Below are 14,588 nucleotides of genomic sequence, written 5' to 3' on the forward strand. Positions count from 1 at the left end.
TTTCCTCTCCTCTCCTCTCTCTCCTCTCCTCTCCTCTCTCTCTCTCTCTCTCTCTCTCCCTCTCTCTCTCTCCTCTCCCTCTCTCTCTCTCTCTCTCTCTCTCTCTCCTCTCCTCTCCTCTCCTCTCTTCCCTCTCCTCTTCTCTCTCTCTCTCCTCTCCTCTCCTGTCTCTCTCCTCTCCTCTTCTCTCTCTCTCTCTCTCTCTCTCCTCTCCTCTCCTCTCTTTCCTCTCCTCTCTCTCTCTCTCCTCTCCTCTCCTGTCTCTCTCCTCTCCTCTCTCTCTCTCTCTCTCTCTCTCTCTCTCTCTCTCTCTCTCTCTCTCTCTCCTCTCCTCTCCTCTCCTCTCCTCTCTCCCTCTCCTCTCTTCTCTCCCTCTCCTCTCCTCTCTCCCCATTATGCCTCTCATTAAGGCTTGATGTATATATACTGGCACATCAGTGGGGGATTTGTCAGGCCTTCTCAGCCTCATCTAACATCTAGTGTGCGTGTGTGTTAGGGGCCTACAATGTTTCCGCTCTCCTCTCTGGTGTTGTGTGATCACACTGGTTTCTCACTGCAGAGAACATCAAGGACCCCCACACCCTTTCATCTAGCCTCCTTCCTTCAGCACACACACACACACACACACACACACACACACACACACACACACACACACACACACACACACACACACACACGACCGAGCCTTGACAGATATCACCCAGAATAATAATCTCTAATAGTGCAGGAAGACATTTAAAGCTAACGGAGACAGATCCGACCCATGATGATTCCCAATGCTTTTCTCCAGCCATTAAATCCATGTAGCGACACACATGGCCATGCAGACCTCTTTAAAAAGCAATCAGTGGAGATCCATCCTTCAGCCTCACGGTCCCCTGTCGCTGCCTGGCTGACCAAACTATAGAGAGGGGTGGAGAGGGATGGAGAGGGATGGAGGTGGATAGAGAGGGATGGAGGTGGATAGAGAGGGATGGAGGTGGATGGAGAGGGATGGAGGTGGATGGAGAGGGATAGAGAGGGATGGAGAGGGATAGAGAGGGATGGAGAGGGATGGAGAGGGATGGAGAGGGATAGAGAGGGATGGAGATGGATGGAGAGGGATAGAGAGGGATGGAGAGGGATAGCGAAGGATGGAGGTGGATGGAGAGGGATGGAGGTGGATGGAGAGGGATGGAGAGGGATAGAGGGGGATGGAGGTGGATAGAGAGGGATATAGGTGGATGTTGAGGGATGGAGGAGGATATAGAGGATTGGAGGTGGATGGAGAGGGATGGAGGGGGAAAGAGAGGGATATAGAGGGAGGGAGGTGGATGGAGAGGGATGGAGGTGGATGGAGAGGGAAGGAGGTGGATGGAGAGGGATGGAGGAGGATCAAATCAAATCAAATTTATTTGTCACATACACATGGTTAGCAGATGTTAATGCGAGAGTAGCGAAATGCTTGTGCTTCTAGTTCCGACAATGCAGTAATAACCAACGAGTAATCTAACCTAACAATTCCAAAACTACTGTCTTATACACACAAGTGTAAAGGGATAAAGAATATGTACATAAAGATGTGAATGAGTGATGGTACAGAACGGCATAGGCAAGATGCAGTAGATGGTATCGAGTACAGTATATACATATGAGATGAGTAATGTAGGGTATGTAAACATTATATTAAGTAGCATTGTTTAAAGTGACTAGTGATATATTTTACATAAATTCCCATCAATTCCCATTATTAAAGTGGCTGGAGTTGAGTCAGTGTGTTGGCAGCAGCCACTCAATGTTAGTGGTGGCTGTTTAACAGTCTGATGGCCTTGAGATAGAAGCTGTTTTTCAGTCTCTCGGTCCCTGCTTTGATGCACCTGTACTGACCTCGCCTTCTGGATGATAGCGGGGTGAACAGGCAGTGGCTCGGGTGGTTGTTGTCCTTGATGATCTTTATGGTCTTCCTGTGACATCGGGTGGTGTAGGTGTCCTGGAGGGCAGGTAGTTTGCCCCCGGTGATGCGTTGTGCAGACCTCACTACCCCCTGGAGAGTTGTGGGCGGAGCAGTTGCCGTACCAGGCGGTGATACAGCCCGCCAGGATGCTCTCGATTGTGCATCTGTAGAAGTTGCTTTTGGTGACAAGCCGAATTTCTTCAGCCTCCTGAGGTTGAAGAGGCGCTGCTGCGCCTTCTTCCCCACGCTGTCTGTGTGGGTGGACCAATTCAGTTTGTCTGTGATGTGTACGCCGAGGAACTTAAAACTTACTACCCTCTCCACTACTGTCCCATCGATGTGGATAGGGGGGTGCTCCCTCTGCTGTTTCCTGAAGTCCACAATCATCTCCTTAGTTTTGTTGACGTTAAGTGTGAGGTTATTTTCCTGACACCACACTCCGAGGGCCCTCACCTCCTCCCTGTAGGCCGTCTCGTCGTTGTTGGTAATCAAGCCTACCACTGTAGTGTTGTCCGCAAACTTGATGATTGAGTTGGAGGCGTGCATGGCCACGCAGTCGTGGGTGAACAGGGAGTACAGGAGAGGGCTCAGAACGCACCCTTGTGGGGCGTGGAGAGGATAGAGAGGGATGGAGAGGGATATAGAGGGATGGAGGAGGATGGAGAGGGATAGAGAGGGATGGAGGAGGATGGAGAGGGATAGAGAGGGATATAGAGGGATGGAGGTGGATGGAGAGGGATGGAGAGGGATAGAGAGGGATGGAGGTGGATGGAGAGGGATATAGAGGGATGGAGGTGGATGGAGAGGGATATAGAGGGATGGAGGTGGATGGAGAGCGATATAGAGGGAAATGGAGGGATGGAGGTGGATGGAGGGGGATGGAGAGGGATGGAGAGGGATGGAGGTGGATGGAGAGTGATAGAGAGGGATGGAGGTGGATGGAGAGGGATGGAGGTGGATGGAGGTGGATGGAGAGTGATAGAGAGGGGGATGGATGTGGATGGAGAGGGCTAGAGAGGGATGGAGAGGGATGGAGGTGGATGGAGAGGGATAGAGGGGATGGATGGATGGATGGGGAGGGGATGGAGAGGGGGGGGATGGAGAGGGGGATGGAGGAGGCTGTGATGGATAGAGAGGGATATAGAGGGTTGGAGGTGGATGGAGAGGGATTGAGGAGGATGGAGAGGGATGGAGGTGGCTGGAGAGGGATAGAGAGGGGTGGAGGAGGATATAGAGGGATGGAGGAGGATGGAGAGGGATATAGAGGGATGGAGGAGGATATAGTGGGATTGAGTAGGATGTAGAGTGATGGAGGAGGATGTAGAGGGATGGAGGAGAATGGAGGAGGATGGAGAGGGATATAGAGGGATGGAGGAGGATATAGAGGGATGGGGGAGGATATAGAGGGATGGAGGAGGATGGAGAGGGATATAGAGGGATATAGAGGGATGGAGGTGGATGGAGAGGGATAGAGAGGGATGGAGGTGGATGGAGGGGGATGGAGGAGGATATAGAGGGATGGAGGAGGATGGAGAGGGATATAGTGGGATGGAGAGGGATAGAGAGAGATATAGAGGGATGGAGGTGGATGGAGAGGGATAGAGAGGGATGGAGGTGGATGGAGGGGGATGGAGGAGGATGGAGAGGGATAGAGAGGGATGGAGGTGGATGGAGAGGATGGAGGAGGATGGAGAGGGATAGAGGGGGATGGAGGTGGATGGAGAGGGATGGAGAGGGATAGAGAGGGATGGAGAGGGATGGAGGAGGATGGAGAGGGATAGAGAGGGATATAAAGGGTTGGAGGTGGATGGAGGGGGATGGAGAGGAATGGAGGAGGATGGAGAGGGATGGAGAGGGATGGAGGTGGCTGGAGAGAGATAGAGAGGGATGGAGGAGGATATAGAGGGATGGAGGAGGATGTAGAGGGATGGAGGAGGATGTAGCGGGATGGAGGAGGATGTAGAGGGATGGAGGAGAATGGAGAGGGATGGAGGAGAATGGAGAGGGGAGGAGGATGGAGAGGGATATAGAGGGATGGAGGAGGATATAGAGGGATGGAGGAGGATGTAGAGGGATGGAGGATGATGGAGAGGGATAGAGGAGGATAAGAGGGCTGGAGAGGGATGGAGGAGGATGGAGAGGAAAAGAGGGATGGAGAGGGATAGTGAGGGATATTGAGGGATGGAGAGGGATGGGGAGGATATAGAGGGATGGAGGAGGATGGAGAGGGATAGAGAGGGATGGAGGAGGATATAGAGGGATGGAGGAGGATGTAGAGGGATCGAGGATGATGGAGAAGGATAGAGGAGGATAAGAGGGCTGGAGAGGGATGGAGGTGAATGGAGAGGGATATAGAGGGATGGAGGTGGATGGAGAGCGATATAGAGGGAAATGGAGGGATGGAGGTGGATGGAGGGGGATGTAGAGGGATGGAGGTGGATAGAGAGGGATGGAGGTGGATGTAGAGGGATAGAGAGGGATGGAGGTGGATGGAGAGGGATGGAGGTGGATGGAGAGTGATAGAGAGGGATGGAGAGTGATAGAGAGGGATGGAGGTGGATGGAGAGGGATGGAGAGGGATGGAGGTGGATGGAGAGGGATAGAGAGGGATGGAGGTGGATGGGGAGGGATAGAGGGGGATGGAGAGGGATGGAGGAGGCTGTGATGGATAGAGAGGGATATAGAGGGTTGGAGGTGGATGGAGAGGGATTGAGGAGGATGGAGAGGGATGGAGGTGGCTGGAGAGGGATAGAGAGGGGTGGAGGAGGATATAGAGGGATGGAGGAGGATGTAGTGGGGTGGAGGAGGATGGAGAGGGATATAGAGGGATGGAGGAGGATATTGTGGGATTGAGGAGGATGTAGAGGGATGGAGGAGGATGTAGAGGGATGGAGGAGAATGGAGAGGGATGGAGGAGGATGGAGAGGGATATAGAGGGATGGAGGAGGATATAGAGGGATGGGGGAGGATATAGAGGGATGGAGGAGGATGGAGAGGGATAGAGAGGGATGGAGGTGGATGGAGGGGGATGGAGGAGGATATAGAGGGATGGAGGAGGATGGAGAGGGATGGAGGTGGATGGAGAGGGATATAGAGGGAAATAGAGGGATGGAGGTGGATGGAAATAGAGAGGGAAGGAGGGGGATGGAGGATGGAGGAGGATGGAGAGGGATAGAGAGGGATGGAGGTGGATGGGAGGGATAGAGGGGATGGAGAGGGATATAGAGGGATGGAGGTAGATGGGATATAGAGGGATGGATGGAGAGGGATATAGAGGGATGGAGGTGGATGGAGTGGGATAGAGAGGGATGGAGGGGAATGGAGGGGGATGGAGAGGGATGGAGGAGGATGGAGAGGGATAGAGAGGGATGGAGGTGGATGGAGAGGGATAGAGAGGTATGGAGGTGGATGGAGAGGGATGGAGGAGGATGGAGAGGGATAGAGGGGGATGGAGGAGGCCGTGAGGGATAGAGAGGGATATAGAGGATTGTAGGTGGATGGAGGGGGATGGAGAGGGATGGAGGAAGATGGAGAGGGATGGAAAGGGATGGAGGTGGCTGGAGAGAGATAGAGAGGGATGGATGGAGGAGGGATGGAGGAGAATGGAGAGGGATGGAGGAGAATGGAGAGGGATGGAGGAGAATGGAGAGGGATGGAGGAGGATGGAGAGGGATGGAGGAGGATGGAGAGGGATGGAGAGGGATAGTGAGGGATATTGAGGGATGGAGAGGGATGGGGGAGGATATAGAGGGATGGAGGAGGATGGAGAGGGATGGAGGAGGATATAGAGGGTTGGAGGAGGATATAGTGGGATTGAGGAGGATGTAGCGGGATGGAGGAGGATGTAGAGGGATGGAGGAGAATAGAGGGATGGGGAGAATAGAGAGGGATAGAGAGGGATGGAGGGGGATGGAGGGGGATGGAGGAGGATATAGAGGGATGGAGGAGGATGGAGAGGGATGGAGGTGGATGGAGAGGGATATAGAGGGAAATAGAGGGATGGAGGTGGATGGAGAGGGATAGAGAGGGAAGGAGGGGGATGGAGAGGGATGGAGGAGGATGGAGAGGGATAGAGAGGGATGGAGGTGGATGGAGAGGGATAGAGAGGGATGGAGGTGGATAGAGAGGGATATAGAGGGATGGAGGTGGATGGAGAGGGGTATAGAGGGATATAGAGGGATGGAGAGGGATATAGAGGGATGGAGGTGGATGGAGTGGGATAGAGAGGGATGGAGGGGAATGGAGGGGGATGGAGAGGGATGGAGGAGGATGGAGAGGGATAGAGAGGGATGGAGGTGGATGGAGAGGGATAGAGAGGTATGGAGGTGGATGGAGAGGGATGGAGGAGGATGGAGAGGGATAGAGGGGGATGGAGAGGGATAGAGGGGGATGGAGGAGGCCGTGAGGGATAGAGAGGGATATAGAGGATTGTAGGTGGATGGAGGGGGATGGAGAGGGATGGAGGAAGATGGAGAGGGATGGAGAGGGGGAGAGGGATGGAGGTGGCTGGAGAGAGATAGAGAGGGATGGAGGAGGATGTAGAGGGATGGAGGAGAATGGAGAGGGATGGAGGAGAATGGAGAGGGATGGAGGAGGATGGAGAGGGATGGAGGAGGATGGAGAGGGATAGAGAGGGATGGAGAGGGATAGTGAGGGATATTGAGGGATGGAGAGGGATGGGGGAGGATATAGAGGGATGGAGGAGGATGGAGAGGGATGGAGGAGGATATAGAGGGTTGGAGGAGGATATAGTGGGATTGAGGAGGATGTAGCGGGATGGAGGAGGATGTAGAGGGATGGAGGAGAATGGAGAGGGATGGAGAGGGATGGAGGAGGATGGAGAGGGATATAGAGGGATGGAGGAGGATATAGAGGGATAGAGGAGGATGTAGAGGGTTGGAGGATGATGGAGAGGGATAGAGGAGGATAATAGGGCTGGAGAGGGATGGAGGAGGATGGAGAGGGATAGAGAGGGATATAGAGGGATGAAGGGGGATGGAGAGGGATGGAGGAGGATGGAGAGGGATAGAGGAGGATATAGAGGGATGGAGGAGGATGGAGAGGGATGGAGGTGGCTGGAGAGAGATAGAGAGGGATGGAGGAGGATATAGAGGGATGGAGGAGGATGTAGAGGGATGGAGGAGGATATAGAGGGTTGGAGGATGATGGAGAGGGATAGAGGAGGATAAGAGGGCTTGAGAGGGATGGATGAGGATGGAGAGGGATAGAGAGGGATGGAGAGGGATAGTGAGGGATATTGAGGGAAGGAGAGGGATGGGGGAGGATATAGAGGGATGGAGGAGGATGGAGAGGGATATAGAGGGATGAAGGGGGATGGAGAGGGATGGAGGAGGATGGAGAGGGATATAGAGGGATGAAGGGGGATGGAGAGGGATGGAGGAGGATGGAGAGGGATAGATGAGGATATTTTTTTTTTAATTTTTTTTTATTTTACCTTTATTTAACCAGGTAGGCAAGTTGAGAACAAGTTCTCATTTACAATTGCGACCTGGCCAAGATAAAGCAAAGCAGTTCGACAGATACAACGACACAGAGTTACACATGGAGTAAAACAAACATACAGTCAATAATACAGTATAAACAAGTCTATATACAATGTGAGCAAATGAGGTGAGAAGGGAGGTAAAGGCAAAAAAGGCCATGGTGGCAAAGTAAATACAATATAGCAAGTAAAACACTGGAATGGTAGTTTTGCAATGGAAGAATGTGCAAAGTAGAAATAAAAATAATGGGGTGCAAAGGAGCAAAATAAATAAATAAATAAAAATTAAATACAGTTGGGAAAGAGGTAATGGTTTGGGCTAAATTATAGGTGGGCTATGTACAGGTGCAGTAATCTGTGAGCTGCTCTGACAGTTGGTGCTTAAAGCTAGTGAGGGAGATAAGTGTTTCCAGTTTCAGAGATTTTTGTAGTTCGTTCCAGTCATTGGCAGCAGAGAACTGGAAGGAGAGGCGGCCAAAGAAAGAATTGGTTTTGGGGGTGACTAGAGAGATATACCTGCTGGAGCGTGTGCTACAGGTGGGAGATGCTATGGTGACCAGCAAGCTGAGATAAGGGGGACTTTACCTAGCAGGGTCTTGTAGATGACATGGAGCCAGTGGGTTTGGCGACGAGTATGAAGCGAGGGCCAGCCAACGAGAGCGTACAGGTCGCAATGGTGGGTAGTATATGGGGCTTTGGTGATAAAACGGATTGCACTGTGATAGACTGCATCCAATTTGTTGAGTAGGGTATTGGAGGCTATTTTGTAAATGACATCGCCAAAGTCGAGGACTGGTAGGATGGTCAGTTTTACAAGGGTATGTTTGGCAGCATGAGTGAAGGATGCTTTGTTGCGAAATAGGAAGCCAATTCTAGATTTAACTTTGGATTGGAGATGTTTGATATGGGTCTGGAAGGAGAGTTTACAGTCTAACCAGACACCTAAGTATTTAGAGGGATGGAGGAGGATGGAGAGGGATAGAGAGTGATGAAGGTGGATGGAGAGGAATGGAGGAGGATATAGAGGGATGGAGGAGGATTTAGAGGGATGGAGGAGGATGGAGGAGGATAGAGAGCAATGGAGGGGGATATAGAGGGATGTTGAGGTATGGAGAGGGATGGAGGAGGATGGAGAGGGATAGAGAGGGATAGAGGGATGGAGGTGGAAGGAGAGGAATGGAGGAGGGTATAGAGGCATGGAAGAGGATGTAGAGGGATGGAGGAGGATGGAGAAGGATGGAGGAGGATGGAGAGGGATAGAGGAGGATAAGAGGGCTGGAGAGGGATGGATGAGGATAAGCGGGATGGAGAGGGATGGATGAGGATAAGCGGGATGGAGAGGGGTGGATGAGGATAAGCGGGATGGAGAGGGATGGATGAGGATAAGCGGGATGGAGAGGGGTGGAGGAGGATGATGTCGTCTGTAGTTGCGTTCCTTTCTTTGTTTGCTGAAATCCATACCTTTTCAATAAACATGAATCAAATACCACCAACAACTGTTTACTTGTTGAGATTCAATTGGCACATGTGTATTTGTGCTGAATTGCCATCTTAGAACAACAGCAATGAGCAAACAGTCTGTGGTTATATTTGATTAACGTTTATGGAAATAGTATGGATTCCAGCAGAAAGGAACGCAACTACAGAGGACAAACATAGATACAAGGTGGCCGTTTAATCATTCAAATGTTTTGAAGTGTTGATCTTGGGAGAATCAATGTAGTCGGAGCTAGATTCCACAAAGCCTGGTCTGGGCTCCATGCCGTTGGGGGAGTTCATCCGTAACTTCCTTCATCATGGATAGGGATTTAGTCGTCTATCACCCCGGTAACTCCCCATCCTCAAATGATTCTGTTCTCTTGTTTGAGTCCTCAAGAGAGGACTGAAGTCATTTAACGTCTAGGCTGTATAGACTTCTGTCTTAATATCCAGTCTGAATAGGAACGAGATCATTAGAACAGTAGGGATGGAGGAGTGCATTATAAGAGATATCACCGTCTCTGTACCACATATCAATTGGAGACCAGACCACTACATGATGTATGTCATTTTATCCTCTCATCTAAAGGTAAACCAGAAGGACTGCTCTGTATTACCTCTCACACATAACACCTCTGGGTTATATGACGGACTGAAACGGGTGACGTCTCCACGTCAGTCTCTGTATCTAGTCTACTATATAGTCTGTTGAACGTCTCCACGTCAGTCTCTGTATCTAGTCTACTGTCTAGTCTGTTGAACGTCTCTGTATCTAGTCTACTGTATAGTCTGTTGAACGTCTCCACGTCAGTCTCTGTATCTAGTCTACTGTATAGTCTGTTGAACGTCTCCACGTCAGTCTCTGTATCTAGTCTACTATATAGTCTGTTGAACGTCTCCACGTCAGTCTCTGTATCTAGTCTACTATATAGTCTGTTGAACGTCTCCACATCAGCCTCTGTATCTAGTCTACTATATAGTCTGTTGAACGTCTCCACGTCAGTCTCTGTATCTAGTCTACTATATAGTCTGTTGAACGTCTCCACATCAGTCTCTGTATCTAGTCTAGTATATAGTCTGTTGAACGTCTCCACATCAGTCTCTGTATCTAGTCTACTATATAGTCTGTTGAACGTCTCCACATCAGTCTCTGTATCTAGTCTACTATATAGTCTGTTGAACGTCTCCACGTCAGCCTCTGTATCTAGTCTACTATATAGTCTGTTGAACGTCTCCACATCAGTCTCTGTATCTAGTCTACTATATAGTCTGTTGAACGTCTCCACGTCAGTCTCTGTATCTAGTCTACTATATAGTCTGTTGAACGTCTCCACATCAGTCTCTGTATCTAGTCTACTATATAGTCTGTTGAACGTCTCCACATCAGTCTCTGTATCTAGTCTACTATATAGTCTGTTGAACGTCTCCACGTCAGTCTCTGTATCTAGTCTACTATATAGTCTGTTGAACGTCTCCAAGTCATTAGGCTCAGTGTCATAAAAGAGACAGAATGGCGGCCGATATCTGTAAACACTAAAGAATAGAGATCATTATTTTTCCATTTGTTCCGCCTGCTCTGTGTGTGCCTAGCAGGAGAGATTCCTTTACTTTTTAACTCATATTGTTTTTCTCTGCCGTTCCTCCGTTTCCATAGCAGCATGCCGCTATAAGAAGAGACTTTTTCAACCTCATTATTTATCTAGTTATCTTACAACACTGTGCGAGCTGAAACAATGCTGTTGACTTTCAATGAAATGACTGTAAAGTCTGTAGAAATGATGAATGACCACTTCAGGTTTTTAATGTATGCTGTCTTTGTGGTATTACGATCATCTATGGTTTGTAAAGTTTACCATCACTTGTGGTGATGCTTTTACTGCTATTCTGTCCACAATCTGTATCAAGGCCAATTCATGTCAAGTCACATCTCCAGTTAAATTAGCATCCTCGCTAATCTGCCCCCCAAGCCAGCCCTCCTGGGTAATCAAGTCACAGTGAGGGGGATAATGCTTGGTAATTGTCAATCAATCACAGACAGAATCCTCACAGAGACTTTCTCTTCTCTGTTCTCCCTCCTCTCTACTCCCTTCTCTCTTCTCCTCCCCTTTTCTCTACGTTCTCCTCTCCTCTCTGCTTCTCTCCTCTCCTATTCTCTTCTCCTCTTCTATTTTCTTCTCTGCAGGCTTATCCGGGAGCATCTGGGAGAGCAGGAGGTGTCGATCACCCTGACCATTGACTCGGTGGAAGAGGCTGATCTGGGGAACTACTCCTGCTTCGTGGAGAATGGCAACGGCAGACGGCAGGCCAACATACAGCTCACAAAGAGAGGTAGGACACACAGACACACGCACACACACACACACACACACACACACACACACACACACACAGCTGAGTTTTCACTTAAAACCATAATTATCTGAAGGTTATTCTGTCTGTTTCATTTTTTAGATACCTGCTTAATGTCACATCAACGTCAAACATTGAAATGTGTTTTCAGGGCTGGAGACCGACAGATAGACAGCTGTTATCTTGTTGCCAATTCAGAGAAGCAGCAGAGGGATCATGTTCATCTCTGTCAGTTTTTCTAGACACGTTGCATCCTTTCAAATCTTTGTGGTCAGAGCCCATTGGCTGAATAACGTCTACCAGAGCAGGTTCTGGACTCGATGCATCTCCATCCATCACCGTGGTGACAGCATTAGCTTCATTCCAGAGCCCGGACCAATCTCACAACACCACAACACAAGATATCCACCAGACAAGGCCTGATCCCCCAACACCACAACAAAGCTATCTACCAGACAGGGCCTGATCCCAGAACACCACAACACAAGATATCCACCAGACAAGGCCTGATCCCCCAACACCACAACAAAGCTATCCACCAGACAGGGCCTGATACCACAACACAAGCTATCCACCAGACAGGGCCTGGTCCCCCAACACCATAACACAAGCTATCCACCAGACAGGGCCTGATCCCCCAACACCACAACAAAACTATCTACCAGACAGGGCCTGGTTCCCCAGCACCACAACAAAGCTATCTACCAGACAGGGCCTGGTTCCCCAGCACCACAACACAGGCTATCTACCAGACAGGGCCTGATCCCCCAACACCACAACAAAGCTATCTACCAAACAGGGCCTGGTCCCCCAACACCACAACAAAGCTATCCACCAGACAGTGCCTGGTCCCCCAACACCACAACAAAGCTATCTACCAGACAGGGCCTGGTCCCCAACACCACAACAAAGCTATCTACCAAACAGGGCCTGGTCCCCCAACACCACAACAAAGCTATCCACCAGACAGGGCCTGGTCCCCCAACACCACAACAAAGCTATCTACCAGACAGGGTCTGGTCCCCCAACACCGCAACAAAGCTATCCACCAGACAGGGCCTGGTCCCCAACACCACAACAAAGCTATCTACCAGACAGGGCCTGGTCCCTCAACACCACAACAAAGCTATCCAGCAGACAGGGCCTGGTCCCCCAACACCACAACACAAGCTATCTACCAGACAGGGCCTGATCCCCCAACACCACAACACAAGCTATCTACCAGACAGGGCCTGGTCCCCCAACACCACAACAAAGCAATGTACCAGACAGGGCCTGATCCCCCAACACCACAACAAAGCTATCTACCAGACAGGGCCTGGTCCCCCAGCACCACAACACAGGCTATCTACCAGACAGGGCCTGGTCCCCCAACACCACAACAAAGCTATCTACCAGACAGGGCCTGATCCCCCAACACCACAACACAAGCTATCTACCAGACAGGGCCTGGTCCCCCAACACCACAACAAAGCAATGTACCAGACAGGGCCTGATCCCCCAACACCACAACAACGCTATCTACCAGACAGGGCCTGGTCCCCCCAGCACCACAACACAGGCTATCTACCAGACAGGGCCTGATCCCCCAACACCTCAACACACGCTATCCACCAGACAGGGCCTGATCCCTCAACACCACAACACAAGCTGTCTACCAGACAGGGCCTGGTCCCCCAACACCACAACACAAGCTATCCACCAGACAGGGCCTGATCCCCCAACACCACAACAAAGCTATCCAGCAGACAGGGCCTGGTCCCCCAATACCACAACAAAGCTATCTACCAGACAGGGCCTGGTCCGCCAACACCACAACAAAGCTATCTACCAGACAGGGCCTGGTCCCCCAACACCACAACTAAGCTATCACCCAGACAGGGCCTATACCTCCTCTTCCTCCCCACCCCCTCATCCTCTACCTCCTCTTCCTCTTCTTCCCCACCCCCCTCATTCTATACCTCCTCTTCCTCTTCCTCCCCACCCCCTCATCCTCTACCTCCTCTTCCTCTTCCTCCCCACCCCCTCATCCTCTACCTCCTCTTCCTCTTCCTCCCCCCCCCCTCATCTTCTACCTCCTCTTCCTCTAACTCCCCTCCCCCCCCATCCTCTACCTCGTCTTCCCTCTTCCTCTTCCTCCCCACCCCCTCATCCTCTACCTCTTCTTCCCTCTTCCTCCCCACCCCCTCATCCTCTACCTCCTCTTCCCCCCTCCCCACCCCCTCATTCAATACCTCCTCTTCCTCCCCCACACCCTCATCCTCTACCTCCTCTTCTTCCTCCCCCCCCCCTTCATCCTCTACCTCCTCTTCCTCTAACTCTACCTCCCCCCCCCCCATCCTCTACCTCCTCTTCCCTCTTCCTCTTCCTCCCCCCACCCCCTCATCCTCTACCTTCCTCTCCTTCTCTCCTCCTCTCTCCCCTCCATCTCCTGGTTGAATCAAAGATCTTGTCCCCGTGTATCAGCGCACCGTCGGTCAGGTGTCAGAGATTACACTAAAGAGGTTCATTCTTCTCTGCCTGGAGCCCACATCCCACATCCTGACACTCTCCGCCCAGAGATTAAGACAAATGATCTCCTGGCGGTCGGGAACTGTGCCTCACTTACACAGCGATAGATTTGACAGAGCTACTGGGCACCTCTCCATTCATCTTGTTTCTCCCCCCCATCTCCTCCTCACAGGGCTAGTGTGTTTGGAGGGACGGCTGCCATCGGGATTTGTCACTGACATGTGGGTTGTGGGGGTGGTGTGGAGGGTGCGGAGGGTGTGGAGGTGTGGTGGTGTGGAGGGTGTTGAAGGTGTAGAGGGTGTTGAGTGGTGGAGCGTGTTGGCTGCCCTGTGCTGCGTCTCCAGGGGAGAGAGGCGGAGGACGATGGATTGATTTCATCATTAGGAGGACAAAGGGTACCTTATTTGCCTGCTGGGTGCTGGATGAAAGTATCCATTATAATAGGTGATTTCACTGGGGAGGCCTTCTCTGTGGGACTAGTTCAAGTAAATCCTTCAGATTTAGGAATGATTTGGGCTCCATGGTCCTTCTACTCACGGGCCTGAGTTGTAGACCTCTGAATCACTGTTGAATAGAGCCGAAAGTCAATGTAGTATAAAACAAGCTATGTAGAGGTCCAAGGTTGTTGTCACTATTGACTTTATGACCCTGTCAGAAAACAACCACAACAACAAGGAAGCCATTTTTGCCACTCTGAATAAAGATTAAGCAGCCAGTGTCAAACCTGACAAATCTCTCTATAAAACCCCTGGATTAAAATGATGAAAGTAGCAGCCTTTCTATCCATCTGTCGTCGTTGTCTCAAGGTCG

At 50.8% G+C, this 14,588-nt stretch overlaps 1 protein-coding gene across 6 annotated transcripts in view; it reads left to right on the plus strand.

The window, feature by feature from the left end:
* LOC112267659 (interleukin-1 receptor accessory protein-like 1) overlaps positions 1-14,588 on the plus strand; it is an 810,683-nt gene that overhangs the window by 765,042 nt on the left and 31,053 nt on the right. For 4 of the 6 annotated variants that reach the window (XM_042323756.1, XM_042323755.1, XM_042323752.1 and 1 more), the window contains exon 6: positions 11,101-11,246. The exons of the other annotated variants lie outside the window; for them this stretch is intronic. In XM_042323756.1, coding sequence (XP_042179690.1) covers positions 11,101-11,246 — 146 coding nt within the window. The remainder of the gene's footprint in view (positions 1-11,100; positions 11,247-14,588) is intronic. 6 annotated transcript variants of the gene reach the window in all.

This window comes from Oncorhynchus tshawytscha, linkage group LG07, assembly GCF_018296145.1.
Source record: "Oncorhynchus tshawytscha isolate Ot180627B linkage group LG07, Otsh_v2.0, whole genome shotgun sequence".
Classification (NCBI taxonomy): domain Eukaryota; kingdom Metazoa; phylum Chordata; class Actinopteri; order Salmoniformes; family Salmonidae; genus Oncorhynchus; species Oncorhynchus tshawytscha.